General features: G+C 47.2%; 1 protein-coding gene across 7 annotated transcripts in view; it reads right to left on the reverse strand.

The window, feature by feature from the left end:
- Positions 1-12,629, reverse strand: part of kiaa0825 (KIAA0825 ortholog) — a 685,054-nt gene that overhangs the window by 478,422 nt on the left and 194,003 nt on the right. For all 7 annotated transcript variants that reach the window (XM_072516291.1, XM_072516289.1, XM_072516290.1 and 4 more), the window contains 2 exons: positions 6,081-6,263; positions 4,206-4,325 (listed from right to left, as the gene is read on the reverse strand). In XM_072516291.1, the coding sequence (XP_072372392.1) occupies positions 4,206-4,325; positions 6,081-6,263 (303 nt within the window). The remainder of the gene's footprint in view (positions 1-4,205; positions 4,326-6,080; positions 6,264-12,629) is intronic.

The following is a 12,629-nucleotide window of genomic DNA, read 5'->3' on the forward strand; positions in this document are numbered from 1 at the left end:
CTTACTGAAGTCCATATAGACAACATCCACTGCCCTACCTGCATCAATCATCTTTGTGACCTCCTCGAAAAACTCTATCAAGTTAGTGAGACACAACCTCCCCTTCACAAAACCATGCTGCCTCTCGCTAATATGTCCATTTGCTTCCAAATGGGAGTAGATCCTGTCTCGAAGAATTCTCTCCAGTAATTTCCCTACCACTGATGTAAGGTTCACCGGCCTGTAGTTCCCTGGATTATCCTTGCTACCCTTCTTAATCAAAGGAACAACATTGGCTATTCTCTAAGCCTCCGAGACATCACCCGAAGATAGTGAGGATCCAAAGATTTCTGTCAAGGCCTCAGCAATTTCCTCTCTAGCCTCCTTCAGTATTCTGGGGTAGATCCCATCAGGCCCTAGGGACTTATCTACCTTAATATTTTTCAAGACGCCCAACACTTCGTCTTTTTGGATCGCAATGTGATCCAGGCTATCTACACCCCTTCTCCAGACTCAACATCCACCAATTCCTTCTCTTTGGTGAATACTGATGCAATGTATTCATTTAGTACCTCGCCCATTTCCTCTGGCTCCACACATAGATTCCATTGCCTGCCCTTCAGTGGGCCCACCCTTTCCCTGGTTAACCTCTTGCTTTCTATGTACGTGTAAAAAGCCTTGGGATTTTCCTTAACCCTATTTTCCAATGACTTTTCGGAACCCCTTTTGGCTCTCCTGACTCCTTGCTTAAGTTCCTTCCTACTTTCCTTATATTCCACACAGGCTACGTCTGTTCTCCGCCTTCTAGCCCTGACAAATGTCTCCTTTTCCTTTTTGCCGTGGCCTACAATATCTCGCGTTATCCAAGGTTCCCGAAATTTGCCGTATTTATCCTTCTTCCGCATAGGAACTCTTAAATTACTCTTAAATGCTCACATGGATGGGCAATAATGAAATGAAATGAAAATTAAATGAAAATCGCTTATTGCCACGAATAGGCTTCAATGAAGTTACTGTGAAAGGCCCCTAGTCGCCACATTCCGGCGCCTGTTCGGGGAGGCTGGTACGGCAATAAATACATGCTCAGGCAGTGCCGCCCACGTCCCATGAACGAATAAAACAAAACATATTGTGGCTACAAGAGGAAGTCAGAGGCTGAGAATTCACTTCCTGTCCATCCAAAATCTGTCCCCTGGGGACAAGCATGATGGAAAACTTTTGTCTGGATGTGTGCTACAATTCTTAAGAAGCCTGATATCATGCAGAACAAAGCAGCCCGCTTGATTGGCACTCTATCCAACATTAAACATTCACTCCTTCCACCATGGCAGCGTTTTGTACTGTGTACAGGATGCACTGCAGCAACTCTCAAAGGTTTCAAGGACAGGCTCTTCCAGCCTGCAGTCTATACAATCTAGAAAGACAAGGGCAGCACAACTATGGGAACACCTGCATGTTGCCTTCCAAGCGGCACACCATCCTGATTTGGAACTACTGCCGTGATTTTGTGTCCGTGTTCACTGAGCTATGTGAGCGCAAAATATTGCGAGACTTGGAAAGCGAGAATCTTGGCGGAGGGGTGGGGCATGCCTGAGCAGTATCCTAGTATTGCCCCTGGCACTGCCTCCTGTGCTATGGGGCGATGCTGGAGGGGACCTATGAGCAGCTCTATTAGGAATGGATTCCCCTTAACAGTTGGGGGGAGTGTTCCCCTTGTGCATGTGTGTGGGTGGGTACCCCCCCATGTCCGTGATGGTGGGGTGGGAAGAATCCCACATGTCCATGGAGGGGACGTCCCCTTGTGCATGTGAGCGGGATTATCTGGTGAGGAAAGCCGGCTGTGCAGTCTGAACTGCACGGCGGTTTTCTTACCTCAGCTAGCACTTCCACAGAAAACAGTAAATTCTGCACATTGGGTGGGATTTTCCGGCCATTTCCGCATTGGGATTTTCCGATCTCAGAAAATTCCGCCCATTATCTCCATTCCTTCAATGTCACTAAAGTCCTGAAATTCCCTTCCTAACTACACTGCGGGCGTATGGCACCAAATGGACGGCAGCAATTCAAGGTAGCAGCTCACCATCACCCCACAAGGCCACCTAAGGATGGGCATCAAATTCTGGCCTTGCCAGCAATGCCTACATCTCATGAAAGAATTAAAAAACATCGCATTATCACCCGACATACAGCTCAATGCGTACAAGAGATTTTGGATGTCATTTAGCAGCCCTGTTTTCCGCTGGCTCAAAAACCTGCAATGACCACTAAGTATCGCGAGAGGATTTGCCCCGGCGGGATTTCTGAACATGATCTTCCCAGCTCTCCTATGGCGACGCAATCAGATTCACGCTCAGGTTGGGCACTTACTTGATTTGCATGCATTTGAATGTATTATCCTATGTTTAGCCACCCACCAGCCATGATGTCACACTGGCACGAATCACTACTGCTCTTTAATAAAGGAGCGCAGTACTACTCAGTAGAGAAGATGAGTGAAGAGATCAGATTAGTCCATAAGAGAGTCATTTAGGAGTCTGCTAACAGTGGGGAAGAAGATGTTTTTGAATCTGTTCATGCGTGTTCTCAGACTTCTGTATCTCCTGCCCGATGGAAGAAGTTGGAAGAGTGGAGTTCCAGGCTTTCCACTATGGACGCCACCCTTGCAGTGTTGGCCTGGGTGCCATGCTTTGCAGGGAAACGCGCCTGCGAGAGAAGACTCTTCCAGTCGGCCTTACAATCCCAGCAGTGTCACTGACACCCGTTCCTGGTATTCCCGGCTCTGTCTTTGCACCTCAAGTAGCTGTGGGACATATGTATCCAGAGGCACGGCAACGGACTAGGTCGCAGTTGAGTCCTGGGATCCAGCAGACCTCCGACTGTTCAATCCCTGGGATGTTCCTGCCTCTGCCTGATGTGACCCAGAAGCCTGGCTGCGAAGATTGCCACCGATGTGGGTGTATCTCCGCTGGTGGAGAGTGTGGGTGACAAGCCGTAATGCATCTTCTGTGTCCTACACTGACATCTCCTTAGAGGTCGTGTCGAGGGTTGGCGATGGAAAACTGCTGGTGGACGGGTCAAGCTCATCAGGTGATTTTCCCGCAAGGAAAGGGACAGGTTATTAGTACATGGCTAGGGCAACGGTCTGGGACACAGAACTCATGCGAGTTTGGGCAGCTCGCCCACCTCACTCTCCACACAGCACACTCCTGCTCCTCCCCTGCGAGCTCCAGGGCTTTCTCCTCAAATGGAGTCAGGATCCTTAGTTCCGCCATTCTACTGCCCTCTTCACACACTCACGGCAGTTGTGCGCAGGCTTATCCTACAGGAAGACAAATGAGGATGAAGTTAGCAGACCACCTGCCTGAGATGGCGATGATACCTTTCATGTATGGACACAACGCGTGATCAGGGATGAATTGTGAGGAGGGAGTACCAGGGGATATGAGGAAGCTCGTGGGAGGTCGGGTGGTGGGGTGACACTAGGTTTATGCATGTGAGGTCCAGTTGGCATGGGGAGAGGTGACCAAAAGGTGGTGAGAGGAGACAAGGAGCACTTACCCTGACAGATCGGAATAGGTCATTCATTTTTTTTCTGACACTGTAACCCCACCCTCCTGTGGGGGGTGCTGGCATTCACCAGTGTGGCCACCATCTCCCATGTGAGTTCATGACTTTGCTGGAAGGTCTCCTGCCAGCCTGTGGGTAGATAATTGCCCTTCTCTCCTCCACCGCATCCAACATTCTATTCAGCTCCCCCTCAGTGAATTGTGAAGCTGGCTTCATGGCTGGCATCCTCCTGGCTTGACTGAGAGCAAGTGATGTGCAGCTGTTTAAATGCAGTGCCCCCTTCGTTGAAGTGCTCAGATGACCCCCGGGGCGGGTGAATCAGACAGTTTGCGCCAAAGGCGCTCCGATTTTCATGTGGGGAAATTTTGGTTCTACAAATTGTGATCTGGATCGCGCCCCAGGGCCAGTGGGATTCACACCGTTTTTGCACCGTAACTGTCACTTAGCCAAATTTTGGAAAAACGCCATACAAGGAGCGTTGTCCTTTCATATTTGCTTATTGGCAGCCCAAATGGCTAGTTTAGGTGAGTGATCGTTATCTTGGTGTGAACCTGTTGCAACAAAATCAGAATGCTTTGTGTCTTTTTATTAAACAAATTTATTTGTAAAGCTATGAAATTAAACATCAATGGCAACTCCACGGAAACCTTATAAATTACCTGCGTAATTCATTTGAAAAACAGGAGAGTTGAATCCAATGCAACCAATCCAGTATTCCACTATTTACTGGTTCCAGTGGCAATGCAGAGTTATATTCCGAAAAACCATTGCAAAATACACTGTCAAAATTGAAAATGAGAATTATAATTAAGGGATTAGTTGGGCAAAAACACCAAATGCATAACATTACTATGTAAACCCAACAAACCGGGGTAACCTGGTAGGTTAAACAATGGGACACCAAACCTCGATTTAGGGCAATATGGAAGCTTCAACTACCATTTGCAGTTTGGCATCTTCTGGTCCCATCTACGTACCTAACCTAAGGGAGAGTGCTTATTGCAGCAAGGTGACTGACACTAACACAGCACACACACAAAAACAATACACACACACAGACAGAGCACACACACACACAAAACACACACATAGACACAACACACACATCCCTGACCACCCAACGGCTACAATGGCTTCTGAGCCCCTTGATGTGGTCATCACATCTGGTCTCGGTTGATGGAGACCAGAAGTGATTCCCGCCAGCGTCGCACTGGCGAGGTTGAACAATCCAGGGAGCTGGGAGACTCCGGCTTGAAACCGTCTGAGCATATTTAAACACTAATTTAAATATGCTAATCTGGTCCTCGCCTAGGGAACACAGAAACCAGATTGCATCAGCTTCAGCAGGCCGGAAGCGTCGCGCTCCGTTCGCCACTAAGTGCGAACCCTATTCAGGGGCTAGAATAGCAGCATGAGTGCCAGGCACAACGCAGGCAGAGAATTGCCCCCTTAAACTGTTTCACTCCCAGAGACAAATGCACTCTCTCACTCCCCCGCACACTCACTCATTGCACCCCCCAACATACATGAAATTATGACACACTCACTCATTTGTCCCCCTTGGGCGCCAGCACTTGATTTCCACTGTACCCACCCAACCTGCATTACCGGCACTCTGGTCCGCCCTGTGCCCCAGTACTCTGATACCTCCCCAGACCCTGGCACTCTCCTCATCTCTCTGCAAGAAAACCTCTTCTTACCAGCAAACTCAAGGCCATTGGTGTTCACTGCAACGCCAATCACAGACTGTTGCTCTCTAATAGTGAACCTATCAGCAGCCTGTGATTGGAGGAGCAGCTCCTTGTTGAACTTTCGACTCTACTTACCTGTCTGAGCGGCATTTTGAATACTGGCTTCGAGACTACATAGAATGGCTTTGGGGGCCACAATCTTACCAGTGGGCCGCCAGTTGGACAAGTCTTGCATACAGTATCCTAGGTTTTATTAATAGAGGAATAGAGTACAAGAGCAAGGAGCTCATGTTGAACTTGTGGAAGACAATACTTTGGCCTCAGCATCCAGTTCTGTGTGCCGTTTCAGGAAAGATGTGAAGGCATTGGTGATTTGATGGAAGTATTCAAAATCATAATCGGTCTGGTCAGAGTGGATCAGGAGAAACTGCTCCCACTTGTGAAATATTGAGAATGGAAGGGCACAGATTTAAAGCAAAAGCAACATGAGAAAAAAAAATGTTCATGCAGCAAATGGTTAAGTTCTGGAATACATTGTTTGAGAATATAGTGGAGGCAGGTTCACTCGAAGCAGTCAAAAGGGATTATTCTGAGCAGGATAACTCCCAATTTTCTTGAAATCCAGTAATTAAAATTTTTTATGCTGAATTACACTTTACCCGTGCTGTGCTATGCTCACTAGCTCTGACTATGACCATACTAAACATCACAATTGTACTCCCAAATTCTGAATGCCTATTAGAAGTTCCACAGGTCACCTAATTAATCATAATTCATTTTATATTCATTTTATCATTCAACCGAAAATGTTTGCATTGACTAAATGTATTTAAATACACTTACTCATACAGTTTGTCTAGAGGTGATGTTAAAACAGCAAGAGCAGTAAGAAGTGTATTGCAATGATTATGAATGGTGAAGATCCAGCGAGACATATCCTCTGATGGCTGAAGTAATTCTTGAGCTGAACGGCAAACTGACCATAAAAGATTTTCAGTGCACACAAGTATGGCAGTGATGTCAATTCTGTTGATAAATGTACACATACTCAATTGAAAGCATGCTAAAACACTTCAACATTAACTTAACACATTATCACATCCAAGGAACCTGTTAAAATATTGATTTTTTTTTTTTTTTTAAATCATCTAATTAGCATTTGGTGCATTCATATTTACATTAGGCATACTACAGTTAGGCAAAAAAGAACGACTGCTTCAGCTACAATTTTAAACCCTTAATAACACCAAATGAAAAAGTGGACAAATGTTAAACTTTTGCCTGTTTGCATTATTTTTTGGGCTAGAACATTAAATGGAGGTTCCATCTGCCTGCTTGGATGGATGTAAAAGATCCAATGGACCTCTGTCGAAGAAGAGCAAAGGAGGTAAGCCTGGTGTCCAAACTAATATTTATCCCTCACAACATTTGTCAACAGACAAAACAAATTATCTGGTCATTATCACATTGCTCTTTATGAGAGCTTACCATACACAAATTGGTTGTCACATCTCCTACATTATACCAGTGACTACATTTTATTGGCTGTGAAACGTTTTTTGGCTTCGAGTGATCGTAAAAAACGTTTTATGAATGCAAGTCCACACATATAGACAATGAAGTGCTCAGCACACATCTGCCTACTTCTCTAACCTTCTTAACTACTCTGTATTCTTCCTTATGGTTGCTCTCGAACTAAGTGGCATTTTTTTAAAGAGTCAGCCACATTGCTGTGGGTCTGGAGTCACATGTAGGCCAGACCAGGTAAGGACGGCAGATTTCCTTCCCTAAAGGACATTAGTGAACCAGATGGGTTTTTACGACAATCAACAATGGTTTCATGATCATCATTAGACTTTTCATTCCATATTTTTATTGAATTGAAATTTTACCATCCTCCATGGCAGGATTCGAACCTGGTACCCAGAGCATTACCCTGGGTCTCTGGATTACTAATCCAGCGACAACAATACCACTACGTCACCCTTCAATTCTGCAAAGTGGTCACTCAGTCTGTGTTCAGCCTCTCCAATGTAGAATAGACTGCATTGGGAGCAGCGAATGCAATCGACTAGATTGGAGGAGGGGCACATGAAGCGCTGCCTCATCTGAAAAAGTGTGTTTGGGCCCTCGGATGATGAGCAGGGAGGAGGTAAAGGGCAGGTGTTACACCTTCTGCGATTGCATGGGAAGGTGCCGTGGAAGAGGGTAAGGTGTTGGGAGTGATGGAGGAATGGACCAAGGTAACCCAGCGAACAGTCCCTGCAGAACGCTGATGGGGGAATGAGGAGAAGACATATTAGGTGGTGAATCATGCTGGAGTTGCCACAACTGGGGCGGCATGATGGCACAGTGGTTAGCACTGCTGCCTCACAGCTCATGGGTCCCAGGTTTAATTCCAGCCTCGGGTGACTATCTGCGTGGAGTTTGCACTTTCTCCCCGTGTCTGCATGGGTTTCCTCCGGGTGCTCTGGTTTCCTCCCACAGTCCAAAGATGTGCAGGTTAGGTGGATTGGACATGCCAAATTGCCCTTTAGTGTCCAAAAGATTAGGTGGGGTTACTGGGTTACAGAGATAGGCTGGAGGCATGGGCTTAAGTAGGGTGCTCTTTCCAAGGGCCGGTGCAGACTTGATGGGCTGAATGGCCTCCTTCTGCACTGTAAATTCTATGTGTCTATGTCTATGTGTAACTGGCGGAGGATTATTCTTTGAATGCGGAGGTGGTGAGGTGAAATGTGAGGACAATGGGGACCCTATCCTGGTTCTGGGAGAGAGGGGAAGGAGTGAGATCAGAGGTGCGGGAGATGGGTCGAACACGGTTGAGAGCCCAGTTGACCACCATGAGTGGGAAAGCACAATTGAGGAAGAATGAAGACATGTCAACAGCACCATTTTGGAAAGTGGCATCATCAGAACAGATGCAATGGAGGCGAAGGAACTGGGAGAATGGGATGGCTGGGAGAATGGGATGGAAAGGGTGATGGTTAACAGGTTGAATACTGACAGAGAAACACATATGAATTATTAATTAAGGATGCAATTTCCACCAAGGATGCTTTTATTGATGCTGATGCTATGATGGAGTCTGAGCTGAGAAATAATAAAGGTTTAATTAGCATATTGGAAGTCTATGATAAACTCCAACGGTGGGAAAGAAACTCACTAGTAACCTCCCCACCGATGCTTGGTTTGGGCTCCACCAGAACTGTTTAAGTGAAGACCTTAATCCATCCTTGATCCAAATACGGACATAAAATTGAAATTCCAGAGATGAGGTTAGATTGACTGCCTCTGACATCAAGGCAGCAATGAAGTGTGGCACTAAGGAGACCATATAAAAGTAAAGTCAATGGGGATCATAAGAAAAATTCTGCAGTGGCTGAAGTCATTCATGGCATTGTTTGTTGCATGCCAATCATTCTAGCCATGGACATCGCCATGGTAGTTGCTAACGGAAGCATCTTTAGCCGAACTATTTCATGTGCCCCATCAATGACCTACCCGCCATCATAAAGTCATATTAGAAATCGGCCTGTTCAGTGGTGATTGCCCAGTGTTCAGCTTAATTTGCAATTGCCCACATAATGAAATAGTCCATATCTGCTTCCAGCAAGATCTGGACAATATTCAGGATTGGGCTGATAATTGGCATAAACATTTGTGCACACAAGTGCCAGGCAATGACCACCTCTGACAACAGAGAGTCTAACCACCTCCCCATGGTATTGCCATCGCCAAGCCCCAGTCATCAATACCTTCAGTGGGTTATCATTGATCGGAAATTCAAAATACCAATGTAAATGTCTTGGCTATTAAAACAGGAGCCAGGGTATTTTACTGTGAGTGAGCTCACCTCCTGACTCCCTCAACGCCATCTAGAGGACATATCAGGAGTGTAATAAAGCAGTGTTTTTCAAACATTTTTTCCGGGGACCCATTTTTACCAACCGGCCAACCTTCGCGACCCACGCCGGCTGACCTTCGCGACTCATACCAGCCGACCTTCGTGACCCACCACATTCGCTTACTTTGTTTGCTGCTGACAAAATGGAGGAATCGCAATCGCGCCCAAAGCATGTGACGTCGACGTTCGGGGGGGCGTCACCTATTCTATGCCTCCCTTCAGGCAGGAAGATTACATTGCATTTTTTATTTTAAATCTTCTCCTGCTTCTCCAATTGTGCAAACCTACCTTGGCTAATACATGGAAGGGTTCCAGATACCCTCTTAACCACCTTAGCAACCTGTCCTGCTACCTTCAGGGATCTGTGAACATTCATTCCAAGGCCCCTTCTTTCCTCTACACTTCTTAGTATCCTCCCATTTATTGTGTAATTCTTTGCCTTGTTTGACCTCCCCAAATGCATGACCTCACACTTCCCTGGGTTGTTTTCCATTTGCTGCTTTTCTGCCCACCTGGCCAGACCAGGAGCTGCTTCATATTTTGAAAGACATGAGGGATAAAGTATTTGCTCCTGTATCTATTTGGATCTCATTCAATTCCGAGGTGTGGGCTGGTTGGCTGGCCAGAATGTTCTTTTGTTTCTCCACTCGTTTTCTCTCGTGTATGAATAGTGCCTTATGCTCAATTGTGTTCTGAATGAAGCAAAAATGTGGACATGGGCTAGTTGGTCGAATGTGGTGGTATATTCAATGTAATTCAGCGTAACACTGGATTTGGCTACTTAGGTGCTGGTAGCTTAGTCGGTTTTGGGATCAGAAATAGAAAAGAAATTCATTACAGAATTAGAAAAAAAGTACCGTCACATTTTGGGTGAAAGCTTGCCTTTAAATGCTAGCTGCTCAGTTTTCGTTATTGGAGTTTACGGAACCATGCGGTTCTGCGCACGAGTACCGATGAGCGGGCACATATGCGCAGTGTGCCCGCATTTTTTTATATGGTCGCGCCGTCATTTGGAGGCCGCTCGCAGCCAGCATTGTTAAAACCCGGCTGCTGCGCGCGCATTTGCGCCATCGGGAGCACCGCGACGGACGGCTCCGCGACCCTCCCGACACCTGCCCATGACCCACCAGCGGGTCGCCACCCCCACTTTGAAAATGCCTGTAATAAAGTACTCTCTCTTCGCCTGGATGGGTGCACCTGTCACAATACTCTAGAAGTTTGACACCATCTAGGATAAAGCAGATCAACCTCTCAACCACTAGCCTAAACATTCACCCCTCTCTACCACTGGTATAACATGGCAATATATACTATCCATAGCATGATTTGCTGCAACTTGCCAAAGCTTTTTCGGCAGCTTGCAATCTACACACCTCTGGCACTTAGAAAAACAAGTGCATGGAAATATATCCTCTGCAAGCTTTCCTCTAAGTCACCCACCATGCTGAATTGGACGCATGTTATCATTCTTTCATCTTTGCTGGATCAAAATTGTGGAAATCCCTACTAATAGCATTGTGGGGGCACGGTCTAAGAAACTGCTGCAGTGGTAAAAGAGGAAGGGCCACCATTATCTTTTCAAGAGCAACAATAACCACTAAATCCAAAAATATTGTTTTTAAATGAGGATGTGATTTGTGTTCAATTCAGTAAGGTTTGTAATTGCAACAGGATTACAATAATATGGGGCGGAATTCTCCGATCCCCCGTCGGGTCGGAGAATCGGCACGGCACCACACGAATCGCGCCACACCGCCCCGAAACAATTCTCCGCAGTGCGGAGAATCGGCGCCAGCGTGGTCGGCGAGGCGCCGGTCGGGGTATGCGCCGACTCTCTCGCCCTGGGCGGGCATGGGCCGGCGCGCCGATTCTCCTTCCCGGATGGGCCGAACAGCCGTCATCCGCCACTGCCGTTCTAACATCCTCTGAGCCGGCGGGACCTCGGCCTTGAAGAGTCCGGGGGCGGCCTGTGGTAGGGGGGTCCGAACCGGGGAGGGCCTCCGTAGGGCCTGGCCCGCGATTGGGACCCACCGATCGGCGGGCCGGCCTCTGTGCCCCGTGGCTTCCTTTCCTCCGCGCCGGCTCCTGTAGCCCCGCGCTATTTGACATTGGGGCCGCCGCGGGGAAGAAGGCCACTGTGCATGCACTAGTTGGCGCCGGCCCAACTGCGCATGCGCGGACCCCGCGGCGCCGAGTTCAGACAGGGATCGGCAGCTGGGGCGGGGGAGACCGCTCCAGCACCGTCCTAGCCCCCTGTGGGCCGCAGAATGGGGTCCCGGATTGGGCGCCAACGCCGGAGTAAAACACTCCGTTTTTACTCCGACGTCGGCACTTAGCCGCACGTTGGGAGAATCCCGCCCATGAACTTCAACGATCTGAAATTAGACTTGGATAAGGAGAATATCAGTGGTCAAAAAGAGAGAGCTTTCTGGAATGCGAAATGCTTCATTAAACAGAACTTTACATCTCCAACAAGGAAAGATGGGGTGTTAGATCGGATTCCTGGTAGCAATTAAGTGATCTTAAGATAGAAGACGTGGGAAAGAATGATTATAACTTAATTGTGCTCACAAAGAAAGCAGGTAAAGCCAAAGAAAAACTTAAAGAACATTAGCTAATTTCAGTGGGATGAATTAGCACACAACCAAGATTAATTGATTTATGAAATCAATCTCATTGGATTGGATTGGATTTGTTTATTGTCACGTGTACCGAGGTACAGTGAAAAGTATTTTTCTGCAAGCAGCTCAACAGATCATTAAGTACATGACAAGAAAATGGAATAAAAGAAAATACATAATAGGGCAACACAACATATACAATGTAACTACATAAGCACTGGCATCGGATGAAGCATACAGGGTGTAGTGTTAATGAAGTCAGTCCATAAGAGGGTCATTTAGGAGTCTGGTGACAGTGGGGAAGAAGCTGTTTTTGAGTCTGTTCGTGCGTGTTCTCAGACTTCTGTATCTCCTGCCCGATGAAAGAAGTTGGAAGAGTCAGTAAGCCGGGTGGGAGGGATCTTTGATTATACTGCCCGCTTTCCCCAGGCAGCGGGAGGTGTAGATGGAGTCAATGGATGGGAGGCAGGTTTGTGTGATGGGCTGGGCCGTGTTCACGACTCTCTGAAATTTCTTGCGGTCCTGGGCCGAGCAGTTGCCATACCAGGCTGTGATGCAGCCCGATAGGATGCTTTCTATGGTGCATCTGTAAAAGTTGGTAAGAGTCAATGTGGACATGCCGAATTTCCTTAGTTCCCTGAGGAAGTATAGGCACTGTTGTGCTTTCTTGGTGGTAGCGCGACGTGGGTGGATCAGGACAGATTTTTGGAGATGTGCACCCCTAGGAATTTGAAATTGCTAACCATCTCCACCTCGGCCCCGTTGATGCTGACAGGGGTGTGTACAGTACTTTGCTTCCTGAAGTCAATTACCAGCTCTTTAGTTTTGCTGGCATTGAGGGAGAGATTGTTGTCGCTACACCACTCC

This window comes from Scyliorhinus torazame, chromosome 9 (assembly GCF_047496885.1).
Source record: "Scyliorhinus torazame isolate Kashiwa2021f chromosome 9, sScyTor2.1, whole genome shotgun sequence".
Classification (NCBI taxonomy): domain Eukaryota; kingdom Metazoa; phylum Chordata; class Chondrichthyes; order Carcharhiniformes; family Scyliorhinidae; genus Scyliorhinus; species Scyliorhinus torazame.